The following is a 13705-nucleotide window of genomic DNA, read 5'->3' on the forward strand; positions in this document are numbered from 1 at the left end:
GACATTGTGAAAAATTGACAAAGTGAGACATGTACCTAAACTGATGCGTAATCTGATCTCAGTAGGGTAACTTGATGTTGGGGGTCATAATGTGACTTTTAATAGTGTTGCCTAGAAAAGTCACTAAGTGAGCCATGGTTGTTGCAAGAGGTGTTAAAACTGGAACCCTTTACATCACTTCTAATTGCAGAGACACGGTTGCATTTGCTGATGCTATTACTGATATGATTTGTGGCATTATAGGCTTGCTCACATAAGTGAGATGGGAATGAAAGTTCTTTAGTCCAACAAGAAGCTATTAGGGTTGAAAACTGTAAATAACAGTTTGTGTGAAGGCTGTATTTTAGGCTAGCAGAAAAGGGACAACAAAATTTGAGTTGGTTCACATAGATATGTGAGGGCCTTCAACTATTACTTCCCTTGGTGGTTCTAACTACTATGTGACATTTATTGATGATGCAAGCAGAAAGGTATGAGTTTTTTTATCCTAAAAAAGAAATCTGATGTCTTTTATACATTCAAGAGATGGAGAGCATTGGTTGAGAATGAGAAAAATTTGAAGGTGAAGTGCTTGTAGTCATATAATGGAGGATAATACATAGATGATGATTTCAAGCGGTACTGTGCTGATAATGGAATGAAGATGAAGAAAACCATTCCTGGAAAACCTCAATAGAATGGTGTGGCTGAGAGGATAAACGAGCATGCTAGGAGGATAAGATTACATGCAAGATTGCCAAAGATGTTCTGGTCTAAAGCTATCAGCACCACTGCCTATTTGATCAACAGAGGTCTCTCAACACCATTGGATTGCAAAATACCAAAAAAGGTCTGGAGTAGTAAAGAGGTAAACTTTTCTTCCTTAAAAGTTTCTGGTTGATACCTTTATGAGTAGTAATGGCTTCTTGAGGTGCCAGGTGGATCATTGCTATTATGTGAAGAAGCTTGATGACTCCTACATCATTCTACTACTATATGTTGATGACATATTGATAGCAGGTGCTTGCAAAATGGAAATAGATAAGTTGAAAAGGGAGTTGTTGAAGAAGTTTACATTGAAGGATTTGGGTGGTGCAAAACAAATTCTTGGGATGAGAATTACTAGGGACATTGATATCTTGAAACTGTCACAAGAAGAATATGTGAAGAAGGTGTTGAGTCGATTCAACATGAGTGATACAAAATTAGTGAGTACTCCTTTTGTTAGTCAGTTTGGGCTATCTAAGGAGCAGAGTCACCTTCTATAGAGCAGGAGCGAGCCTACATGACCGATGTGCCTTATGCTTCTGTATTGGCAATCTCATATATGCCATGGTGTGCACTAGACTAGATATAGCTCATGCAGTGGGAATTGAGAGCAGATATATGAGTAATCTGGGTAAACAACATTGGGAATCAATGAAGTGAATTTTTAGGTATTTGAGAGGCACTATAGACTCAACCTTACGTTTCAAAAAGTCAGACTTGGGATTACAGGGTTATGTAGATGCTGACATTATTGGAGACATTGATGACAAGAAGAGTACCATTGGATTTGTATACACATTGGGTGGTACAATAGTTAGTGGGGTCTCTAAGTTGTAGAAGATAGTTGCTCTTTCCATTATTGAAGCAGAATATGTTGTCGTGACCAAAGCCAACAAAGAGATGGTATGGTTGCAGTCTTTCAAAGAAGAATTAGGTCTCAAGCATTGGAAGAATGTGTTGTATTGTGATAGTCATAGTGCTATTCATTTAGCAAAGAATCTCTTTTATCATGCTAGAACAAAGCACGTACAGGTGCGTTATTACTTCATCATATTGGCTCTAGAGCATGGAGTCTTAGCACTTGAGAAGATTCAAGGAAGTCAGAATTCGGCTGATATGTTGACAAAGACTATTACGATTGAGAAACTGAAGTTGTGTGCAACTTCATATGGAGTTCTCTCTGTGGATTGAAAAGTTGTTGCCGCTACAGAGGAGATATTAATGATGGATTAGTCTCCAAGTGGGAGATTTTTAAGTTGTGGAGCCTAATCAATGCCCTACACTAAGTCGGTAAGGAGCATTAGTTTTGGCCGAGAGAGATTAGAGATAAACAACACATGTAAGTGTGTGCGATCTTTCTTGTAAACTAATTCATCTTCATAGTGGATTATTGCAGCAGTGGAAGACGGGACGTAGTCTCACCTTGAGGCGAACCTGCATAAATCTTGTTGTTTGTTCTCGTCCTTGCTTTTCCTTTCTTCCATAATTATTATTAGTGCTCTCGTTAGTTTGGAATTAGGGCGTCTAATTCCTAACATCGAAGATGTCAGTGTCAGTTCATTTCTCTGACGTGGCCTTAACACTTACTGGGCTTCGCGCAACAACAACAAAAATGTAGTCTTTTGTAGAAACGGTAGGAGGATGGCCACGAATATTTGCAACAACATTGCTCCAATCTCCAGATCCAGCTCGTCCTTCTCACCAAACTCTCCAGCTGCCAAAGGCACTTGAATCTCTAACCAATTTCCATTTCAAAAGAGCCTGTAATCGCTCGGTATGGAGCGAGGGACTACCATGATGGCTGACATCTTTCTTCTGGTTGGAAATGTTGAACAAATTAAGTGTTAAGTTGTGGGGTCTAATTAATGCCCTACGTTGAGTTGGTCGCGGATTGCGTTGCCTTGATTTTCTCTTTATAGAAGAGGGGCGCCACTATTAGGGTTTGATTATCATCTTATAACGCGGAGCATCTTGAGTTGCAGCCCGAGAGGTTAGAGAGAAACACCTGTAAGTGTGTTATTTATCTTGAAAAGTATTTCGTCTTCATAGTGGATTACTACAGCGGCTGAAGACAGGACGTAGTCTCACCTTGAGGCGAACTTGTATAAATCTTGTTGTGCTTTTTCATGCTTGTTTTTTCCCTTCTTTCGCATTTATTATTATTGTTCTCATTCATTTGGAATTAGGGTGTTTAATTTCTAACAAGTGGTATCAGAGCTTTGGTTTGTGATTGAGAGCAATGGCTAGCGGAGAAGGATCGACATAAGCGATCAACAAGTTTGATGGTATGGATTTTGCGTTCTAGAGGATACAAATCGAAGATTATCTGTTCAGTAAAAAGTTGCACACACCACTTCTGGATATGAAACCAGAAGGTATGAAAGATGATGAGTGGAATCTCCTCGATAGATAAGTGTTGAGAGTAGTCCGGTTAACACTATCGAAGAACGTTGTTCACAACGTGGCGTTAGAGACAACCACAACGTGGCGTTAGAGACAACCACAACGGGGTTGATGAAGATTCTATTTGACGCGTATGAGAAGCCTTATGCAAATAATAAGGTAGATCTCATGAAAAAATTCTTCAATTTAAAGATGACAGAAAATACCTCAGTTGCATCTTGAATGAGTTTAGCATGATTGTTAATCAATTGACATCCGTTTAAATAAAATTTGATTATGAAGTTTATGATTTAATTATTTTTGGCGTCTCTACCAAATTGTTGGGAGCCTATGAGGGCTGCTATCAGCAACTCTATAGGCAACGGGAAGTTGATCTTTAATGATGTTCGGGATACCATTCTCACAGGGGAAGTTCGTGAAAGGACTCAGGAGAATCGTTAATATCTAATTCTGCCCTAAGTGTCGATACTAGGGGCATGAACTTCAAGAGGAATTCCAACAAGGGCAATGGTAGAGGGAAGTCAAGGAATGGAAGAAGCAAGTCCAAATTCGGAAGGAATGTAAAAGGCTGAAATTGTGGCAAGTTTGGTCACATAAAGAAGAATTGCAAAGCACTGAAGAATGATGAAAAGAAAAACGATGCAGTGGTTGAAGAGATATAAGATGTTTTACTCTTGTCGGTTGATAGCCCTATTGACTCCTGGTTGTTAGATTCCAGAGCTTCTTTTCACACCACCGTACATCATGAGATCATGGAGAATTATGTTGCTAGAGATCATGGGAAAGTGTATCTTGCTGATGGAGACCCTTTGGATATTGTCGGTATTGGTAATGTCAGTTTGAGGATGTCAAACATGACAATGTTGAAAATTGACATGGTGAGTCATGTACCAAAATCGATGCATAATCAGATCTTAGTAGGGCAACTTGATGATGAAGGTCATAATGTGACTTTTAATGGTGCTGCCTGAAAAGTTACAAAGGGATCCATGGTTGTTACATAGGGAGTTAAAATTGGAACTCTTTACATCACTTTCAGTTGTAGAGACGGTTGCAGTTCCTGATGCTGTTACTAATTCTGACTTGTAGCATTGTAGGCTCGGTCACATGAGTGAAAAGGAAATGAAAGTGCTTAAGTCCAAAGGGAAGCTACGGTTGAAAACTGTAAATAACAGTTTGTGCGAAGGCTGCATTTTTGGCATGCAGAAAAGGGTTAGTTTTTCTAAGGTCAGAAAGGAACAAAAGACAACAAAATTAGAGTTAGTTCACACTGATGCGTCGAGGCCTTCAGCTGTTACTTCCCTGGATGGTTCTAACTTCTATGTGATAGTTATTGATGATGCAAGCAGAAAGGTATGAGTTTATTTCCCGAAAAAGAAATCCGATGTCTTTGATACCTTCAAGAGATGGAGAACAATGGTTGAGAATGAGACAGATTTGAAGGTGAAGTGCCTATAGTCAGATAATGGGGGAGAATACGTAGATGAGGATTTCAAGAGGTAATGTACTGATAATGGATTCAAGATGAAGAAGATCATTCCTGGAAAACATCAACAAAATGGTGAGGCTGAGAGGATGAATAGAACTTTGAACGAGTGTGCTAGGAGAATGAGATTACATGTAGGAATGCCAAAGATGTGTTGGTCTGAGGCTATTAGCACTGCTGCCTATTTGATCAACAGAGGTCCCTCAACACCATTGGATTGCAAAATACCAGAAGAGGTTTGGAGCGACAAAGAGGTAAACCTTTCTTTCTTGAAAGTGTTTGGTTGTGTTTCTTATACTCACATTGATTTTTCTACTAGAAGTAAACTTGATGCCTGTTGAATTTAGGATCCCTTTTCCAATATTTTGAGCAAGAGAAAGGAGAAATAAAAAGAAGAAAAGGGAAGAAGTGCTCTTGGGTAGTGAGAAGAAAAAAAGAAAAAGAGTGATGTGCGCCAAGCAAAGAGAGAGAGATTTACTCAAAAAGGAGATGTATAACTTGATTAATTCCAAATTACAACCTTCTATTTATAGTAGAGGTCGTGATAGTCCTTATACAATTAACCTTTCAATCTCCTAATTACATTCCAACTCTAACTCTCCTAAGATAAGTCTATCATGAAAAGATAACACAATCTACCTGAAGTCTAATATGAGTTGAACTAGAAATCCTCTTCAATAACATTAATATAAAGGAGGAGGCCAGCTTGTTGCCTTATTCTTGTGGGTCCCATATGATCTTCCAGATCATATTGATAAGATTACCAACTCGTGGTATCTTTGTGGGTCCCACTTAATCTTCAAATCTTCGAACTCATTTCAGCTTGTGATTCTTATTTTCTTAACTCGTGCTAGCTTGGGTGAGGACTCTTCTTGGTACCCCACGTCCTCATGGTGGGTTCCACCAGCTTGAACACCATGGTGGGTCCCACATTGTAATACTCTCCCTCAAGCTGGGGGTGAGAAAACATCATAAATGCCCAAAACTCTATAGATGGCAGACATAATGTTGTGAGTGAACAGCTTAGTGAGAATATATGAAACTTAACTTTGTGATGATATACGCCTTAGAGATAAAAAGCCTGCTTGGAACTTTTCTTGTATAAAATGGCAGTCCACTTCAATATGCTTTGTTCTTTCATGGAAGACTGGATTTGATGTAATGTGTATTGCTGCTTGATTATCACAATATAGATCCATCAAATCTTCTTTGTAGAATCCCAATTCAGTGAGAAGAGATCTTATCCATAGGAATTCACTAACAGTGTGTGCCATGGCTATGTATTCTACTTCTGTACTAGACCGTGCTACTACATTTTGCTTCTTGTTTTTCTATGTAACCAAATTCCCTCCAACCATCGTACAAAATCCTGAAGTAGATTTTCTGTCATCCAGGATCCAGTCCAATCTGCATATGAGAATCCTTCGATGTTGAAGTGACCATGATTTTTATAGAGAATCCCTTCCTGGAGCTCCTTTCAGATATCGTAGTATCCTTTCAAGTGCTTGCCAATGACTAAGTTGTGGCTTGTGCATGTATTAACTTACCAAACTTACTACATATGATATATCCGGCCTTGTTACGCACAGGTAAATAAGTCTTCCCACTAGTCTTTGATATTTCCCAATATCTACATCTTCTCTAGTGCCTCCACATAATTTTGTATTTGAGTCCATAGGAGTATCTACTGGTTTGCATTCCATTATTCCTGTCTCCTCTAGTAGATCAAGGGCATACTTCATTTGGGATAGTACAATCCCATGTCTGGATTGTAATACTTCAATACCCAAAAAATATTTGAGTAGTCCAAGTTCCTTTGTCTTGAATTCAGCGTATATTTTTTCCTTTGTTTTCTGGATACCCTCAGAATCACTACCGGTTAAAGTGATGTCATCAACATATACAGCCAGAATTACCTTACCTCTCGGTGTGTTTTCAATAAATACTGAATGATCTCCGGTGCATCTGTAAAAGCCAGCCCGTATGAGGGCTTGACTAAATTCCTCAAAGCATGCCCGAGGGTACTGCTTGAGGCCATTCAATGATTTTTTTAGTCAACATACTGACTCCCCCTCAACCACATACACAGGTGGTTGTTGCATATAAATTTCTTCTTTAATGTCCTCATTCAGAAATGCATTTTTCACATCAAGTTGATATATCGACCATGATGAATTGGCTACCAGAGATAATAATATACGTACCGAGTTCATTTTTTCCACTGGAAAGAAGGTTTCTTCATAATCAATTCCATAACACTGAGTATAACCTTTGGCAACTAGTCGAGCCTTCAGTCGTGCTATTTATCCATCCGGATTATGTTTGACAGTATAAACCCACTTGAAACCAACATGTTTTTTTTCTTTTGGAAGAGGAACCAGTAACCATGTCTGATTGTCATTAAGTGCCTTCATTTCTTCATCCATTGTTGCCTTCTACCCTGGATGTTGTAGAGCCTCCTGATAGGACTATGGAATAGATATGGAGGAAATAGAATAAAGAAACTGATAACATGAAGGTGAGAGGCGATGATGAGACACAAAATTTGAAATGGGATGAGAAGTAGAGGTCTAGTGCATGATCTTGGTTCTTTCCTTACAGCAATAGGATGAGTATCATATTGAGGGCAAAAAATAATTGCTGATGAATGACTTACCTCTGTGGGATCTGTTAACTCGATAGGTGTGGTGTCAGCCACTTGTTTTGGGGTTTGAATAATCTCTATATCACGGGACACAACCGGTCGAGGAGAACCTGGTACTGAGGATAGACCAGGAGGAGCACTGTCAGAATAAAATGAGGAGTCTTCAAAAAATGTTACATCCCTGGACACAAATATATGTTGAAGAGTGGGACTATAACAAACATAACTCTTTTGTGTGCCAGAGTATCCCAAGAAGATACACTTGATAGATTTAGGATCAAGCTTGCTGTGTCTGGGAAATGAATTATGAACAAAGCATTGAAATCCGAAGACTTTCAAAGGTAGTGACAACGGATCATCATTTGGTAATAATCTAGAGTAAGGAGAATTACTAACAAGAAGGGAAGATGGTAGACGATTTATAAGAAAGCAAGCCGTAAGGACTATATGAGGCCAATAAAAGTAGGGAACTTTCATGGCATATAATAAACCTTGAGCTACCTCAAGAATATGACAATTTTTTCGTTCGGCTACACCATTTTGTTGAGGAGTGTAGACACATGATGGTTGATGGATAATGCCATTTACTTGAAAAAAAGAGTCAAAGTCTTTGGAAACGTATTCTTTGGCATTATCATACCGGAGTATTTTTATTTTCTGACCAAACTGTGTGAGTACCATCACATGAATTAAATTAAAATAAATGGTATCTCAAAATGCTCCTTAAATACAAACAACCAAGTTGTGCGAGTGAAATCATTAATAAATGCAATAAAATATTTTGCTTGAGAAACGCTGGAGATACTCAAGGGCCCCCAGACATTAGTATGAATTAAAAAAAATGGAGTAATACTTTTTGAACACTTTTGACTTCTGGACAAGGAGAGTATGTACTCCTTTGATGTTTACTTAATTGACAAACCTCACAATGAAATTCTGACCTTACTTTAAGAGAAGGAAAAATATAATAAAGACACTGTGCAGATGGATGTCTTAACCGATTGTGCCATAACCTTGTCTCATTTTCAGTAGTGGAAACCATATTCATTTTTTTCACGTCCAGGTTGTAAAGCTCTCTTTGTTCACGGCCTCCACTAATCGCCTGCTTCGTTATAAGATCTTGAAATACACATAAAGTGGGTGAGAAGGTAACAAAGCAATTAAAGTATTTTGTCATTTGATCAACAAATAATAGATTCAAAGGGAAAGTAGGAACGAAAAGAATATTAGTGAGTGGATGTGATGGTGTGACAGAAGTGAATTCTTTCCATTGGACTTTGGTTTGAGAACCGTTAGCAATGGAAACAAACTTGTGTGAAAGACACGGAGATAGAGAATGTAATAAATTTTTGTTACCTGTAAGATGCGCGGAGCCTCCTGAGTCAATTATCCAGAATGAAGATGACGCAGTATGTTGGGATCTTCCCGGGCCATGGATCTCATCACCCTTCTTCCCTCTCTTCCCACCAGATTGACTGTTGATGCTGGAAGATAACCCCTGTTCTTTGAACGTGTAATGGTGGAATCGGAATGGATTGGATTGAGCTTTGAAGGAAGCTCGACCTGGACCTATGAGGGGAAATCCGACCTACACCTCTGAGGGAGAATCCGACCTGGCTAAGATTAATTTACTCAATGTTTGTCTTCATTCAGCATCCCATCCCAATAAATATGTTTGGGAACGAAAATACACTTAGACCCATGGGTCAATTGGTTCATGCCAAATTACATCCAAACCAAACCAAACCAAATTTAACATACATGGAAAGGGAAATAATTTAATTCCTACACCTGTGGATAACTTGGGATTCTATGGAGTCCATAACCTCTCCCCCCTCCTGGAGAAAGAGCTTGTCCTCATGCTCAAGAGAGGGGTAGAGAGCCCTGAAAGCGGCTAAGGGCTCCCATGTACTATCACTGAGGTCAACATTAGCCCACTACACTAGAACCTCCCAATCGCCCTGAATGCGACGAGCCTACAACACCTGTGCTGGAGAAGAAAGGACCCGACCTTCATGTATCGGTGGTAGAAGAGTGTGTAGCAATGGGGAGTCTCCCTGGAAGGCCTTCAATTGGGAGATGTGAAACACATTGTGGATCTTGGCTTCTGGTAGAAGCTGCAAGCGGTAGGGGAATGTGCCAATGTGGTCTATCACCTGAAAGAGACCATAATATTTCGGGGAAAGTTTGTGACATTTGGAGGTGGTCAGTGAAAGCTGCCTATAATGTTGGAGACGTAGCCACACATAATCCCCGGAAGAGAAGAACACTTCCCGGTGCTTCTTATCATAAGATAGTTTCATAGCATGTTGGGCCTCCTGGAGATGAGTGGACACCTCACTGAGCATGGCGTCCCTTTCTTCTAAAGCCTGGTCCAAGGTGGCTACCTTGGATGTACCTGGTTCATACGACAAAAGCTGAGGCAGATCTCGGCCATATACTACCTTGAACGGAGTAGTGACAAGGGCGCTGTGGTATGATGTATTATAACAGAACTCTGCCCATGCCAGCCACTTAACCCACCTTTTAGGTGAGTCCCCCAGAAAACAACGAAGATACATCTCAATCGTCCTGTAACTACCTCGGTCTGTCCATCTGTCTGTGGATGGTAGGCGAAAGAGAACGCCAATTTCGTGCCTTGCAGCTTGAATAGTTCTTTCCATAACGTACTGGTAAAGATGGAGTCCCTATCACGGGTAATGGACATAGACATCCCATGTAATCGAATAATGTTATCCATGAAGATTTGAACCACTGAGTGGCTATGTAGGGATGCGCCAAATGGAGGAAATGGCCATACTTGGAGAAGCGGTCAACCACAACAAATATAATGGATTTAGCGGAAGAGGGGGGAAGGCCATCAAAGAAGTCCATGGAAATATCTGACCATACCTGTGACGGTAGCTGAAGTGGTTGGAGCAACCCCGCTGGATGTTATGGCCCATTTCGGATCAACCACCGGACGATTCTTCTAGCGTGGGGAGGAAGGGATTGAGCCTTGAAGGAGGTTCGACCTTGGACCTCAAAGGGAGAATCCGACCTAGACCTCTGAGGGAGAATCTGACCTGTTTAACTCTAACTTTCTCAATACTTACTTTCTTCATTCATCTCACGTCCCTATATAGGGAGTTAGGGAAAACAAGCCAAAGGCCATAAGTTCTAAAAATTACAAATAAACCCTTAATGAATAGGAATTGTAAATAAACCCCTAATGAGTCCATAACACTAGACTTAATGATTCGGCTTTGTTCCATTGACAAGTCTAACAAGCCGCCACATAATTTGTTACATTGCTTTTCATACCCTTCCAATAAAAATCTCTACTGAGGTGGAAATATGTTTTCTGTCTGCCCTCATGTGTACTGTCATGGAAAGAGGCTAAGATATTGGGAATAAGTGGCGAGGTGTGGTGCAGAAAAATCCTATTACTAAACAAGATAAGACGATCCTGGATCGTCCAATGGATATCCGATGTCCCCTACTGAATATCATGATATAATGCAATGAGTTTCGGATGTTGTTGTGTCTCTTCCCATATAGAATCCAGTAAAAGAACTCTGGGTTGATTGATAGCATGTAAGTGTGGCTCAAGAACGTCCCAGCGAGATAAGGCATCGGCCCCCAGATTCAAACTACCAGATTTATACTCAACGGTAAAGTCAAACCCCATCAGCTTACTCAACCAGTGCTACTGAGGGGAGGTAGTGAGATGCTGCTCAAGAAGATACTTTAGGCTGCAATGATCGGTTCGAATAATAAAGGGGCGCCCCCAGAGATAAGGCCACCAATGCTGGATTGCTTTAGCTAAACCGATTAATTCCCTTTCATAAGCCGCTAGTTTGTGATGGTGTTGGCCAAGCTGTCGGCTGAAATAAGCGATCGGGTGGCCTTGTTGCTGTAACACTGCACCTATACCTCCGCCCGAAGCATCACATTCCACTACAAACAACTCATCAAAATCTAGGAGCTGCAAAACCGGCACTGAAGATAATGCTTCCTTCAACTGCTAAAAGGAATGATCCGCTGGCTCAGACCAGGTGAAAGCATTTTTCTTGAGGAGGTTGTGGAGCGGCGCTGCAATCTGGCCATAGCTGCGGATAAATTTTCTATAATACCCTACGAGGCCCAAAAATCCCCTTAACGCTGTGATGGAGGTGGGAGGGGGCAAGTCTGTGACGACCTTAATCTTGCTCTGGTCAACCTTCACCCAACTGCTGAAATAACGTGGCCCAAGTATGCCACCTCGGAGGTAGCCATAGAACATTTGGACTTGTTTAAAACCAAATAATGGGAGCGGAGAAGAGTAAATACCTGTTGAAGGTGCTTGTCCCAGTGTTTGCTATACACCAATAAATGATAAAAAAAAAAGAACATATATCCGCAAGAGAGAGCCAAATACCTGATTCATGAGGGTCTGGAATGTGGATGGCGCATTGGAGAGACCAAAGGGCATGACGAGGAACTTGAAATGACCATGGTGCGTGCGGAACGCGGTCTTCTCCACATCTGAAGGTTGAACTCGAATCTGATGATAACCTGACTTCAAGTCCAACATGGTAAATATAGTGGCACCATGTAACTCATCTAACAGTTCGTCCACCACTGGAATGGGAAATTTGTCTTTAATTGTGTGAGCATTGAGCTTCCTGTAGTCCAAACAAAACCTCCACGACTTGTCATGCTTTTTGACCAGTAACATCGGGGATGAAAAAGGAGACCTATGTTATGGTCCATTTCGGATCAACCATCGGACGATTTCTTCTAGCGTGGGGAGGAAGGGATTGAGCCTTGAAGGAGGCTCGACCTTGGACCTCGGAGGGAGAATCCGACCTAGACCTCGGAGGGAGAATCTGACCTGTTTAACTCTAATTTTCTCAATACTTACTTTCTTCATTCATCTCACGTCCCTATATAGGGAGTTAAGGAAAACAAACCAAAGGCCATAAGTTCTACAAATTACAAATAAACCCCTCATGAATAAAAATTAAAAATAAACCCCTAATGAGTCCATAACATTACTCCCCTCTTGGAGAATGAGCTTGTCCTCAAGGTTGAATGTAGAATGGCCTGTCCTTACAAAAGTAGAGCAATCTAGTAGAGGAGCAATTTTTTTTCCATCCTAAACTCATCAGCCTCTCAGAGCTCAGACAAATATCATCGTCACCATTGACAAAATTTTGAGGATAATTATACTATGAAAACATGCTCGGTCTTGTCAACTAAATCATGTGCCCGTATTGCATGGGGGCCACATATGGATCTCCTAGATTCATCTGATCTTGCATAGATAAGGATAAGAGCTTCAACGACATCTCAGACAACAACTATGTGCCAGATGTTGTGTTTTTGTCCATACTCCAAAGCGGCACTTGCAACTGCTTTTTTTGCAAGGCAGTACCAATTCCCAGTTGTTCTGTAGTATACTTTACTTGACCAGCAAGTCCTTCCATATGAATATGAAGGTGCAATGAGGTTCTTTATAAGCGCGCATGTATGAGACAAATGCCTTGACTCCTTTCTCCATAAACCCACTAGTAAAGTAACATATGTATCAAAATATGGCCCACAACCATTCTCCAACAACCTGTCTAAGAGACCAGAAACAGTGGTAGAACCTCTCGCCTTTCCTGTGGAAAGATAGCCATCAATGTGGTCTTCTTCAAGAAACTCTTGATCCTTCTGCAAGCCTTTCAGCAAAACACCATAGGGTCTGTCTATTACTGAAGTATAAGTCACTAGATATGGAATCAACCCTTTCCTTTGCATTGCTTTAAATAGAAGCTCGGCCTCCATGGCGTTGACTTCTTGACATAATCCATAGATGAGTGTGCTGTAAGTGTGAAGGTTTGGTAACCAATCGTGCTTCATCATCTCATCAACCACTTTAAATGCAAGACTGGTGGCCCCACTCTTACACAAACAATCAATCAAATTTGTATAGGTTACAACAGTGGGGAACAACCCCTGTTCTGTAATTTCTCTACAGAGCTTTTCTGCTTCTGGTAACCTATTCTGTGTGCAAAATCCATTAAATATCACATTATATGTACGCACATTAGGTCTACAACCAATCTCCTTGATCTTGTCCAACAACGATAGTGCCAGGCCCATTGCCTCCTTCTTGCAACATCCATCTATTAAGGCAGTATAACTGACCTTATGTGGATTTAATCCACATGCTGCCATTTTATTGAACACATCTAAAGCCATAGCCAACGTTACCCATTTTGAAGAATCCACAAATCAGTTCTGTAAATGTCCACTCATCCGGTTCACATCCATTCTCTTGCATGAAATTCAGCAATCTCATTGCATTGTTCAGATTTCCCAATTTGCAATATCCATTTATCAAAGTAACCACACTATCTTGTAACATCTTGTGAAACAAGCCAATAGAAATTTCAAAGTAATCCACTCTAAACAAA

General features: G+C 40.5%; 1 protein-coding gene across 1 annotated transcript; it reads right to left on the reverse strand.

The window, feature by feature from the left end:
- Positions 1-12593: 12593 nt before the first annotated feature.
- Positions 12594-13466, reverse strand: LOC137954979 (pentatricopeptide repeat-containing protein At5g41170, mitochondrial-like). The gene has a single exon (XM_068801872.1). It carries the CDS (start codon positions 13464-13466, stop codon positions 12594-12596), a length of 873 nt encoding a protein of 290 aa, XP_068657973.1.
- Positions 13467-13705: the final 239 nt, after the last annotated feature.

Source organism: Aristolochia californica, unplaced genomic scaffold, assembly GCF_029961685.1.
Source record: "Aristolochia californica isolate CCGP_79_NKW_82.1479 unplaced genomic scaffold, dmAriCali1.0.hap1 SCAF_2, whole genome shotgun sequence".
NCBI lineage: Eukaryota > Viridiplantae > Streptophyta > Magnoliopsida > Piperales > Aristolochiaceae > Aristolochia > Aristolochia californica.

Excerpts from the sequence above, each read along its gene's own strand:
- LOC137954979 (XM_068801872.1), bottom strand. The coding sequence starts at position 13,466 with ATGGCAGCATGTGGATTAAATCCACATAAGGTCAGTTATACTGCCTTA.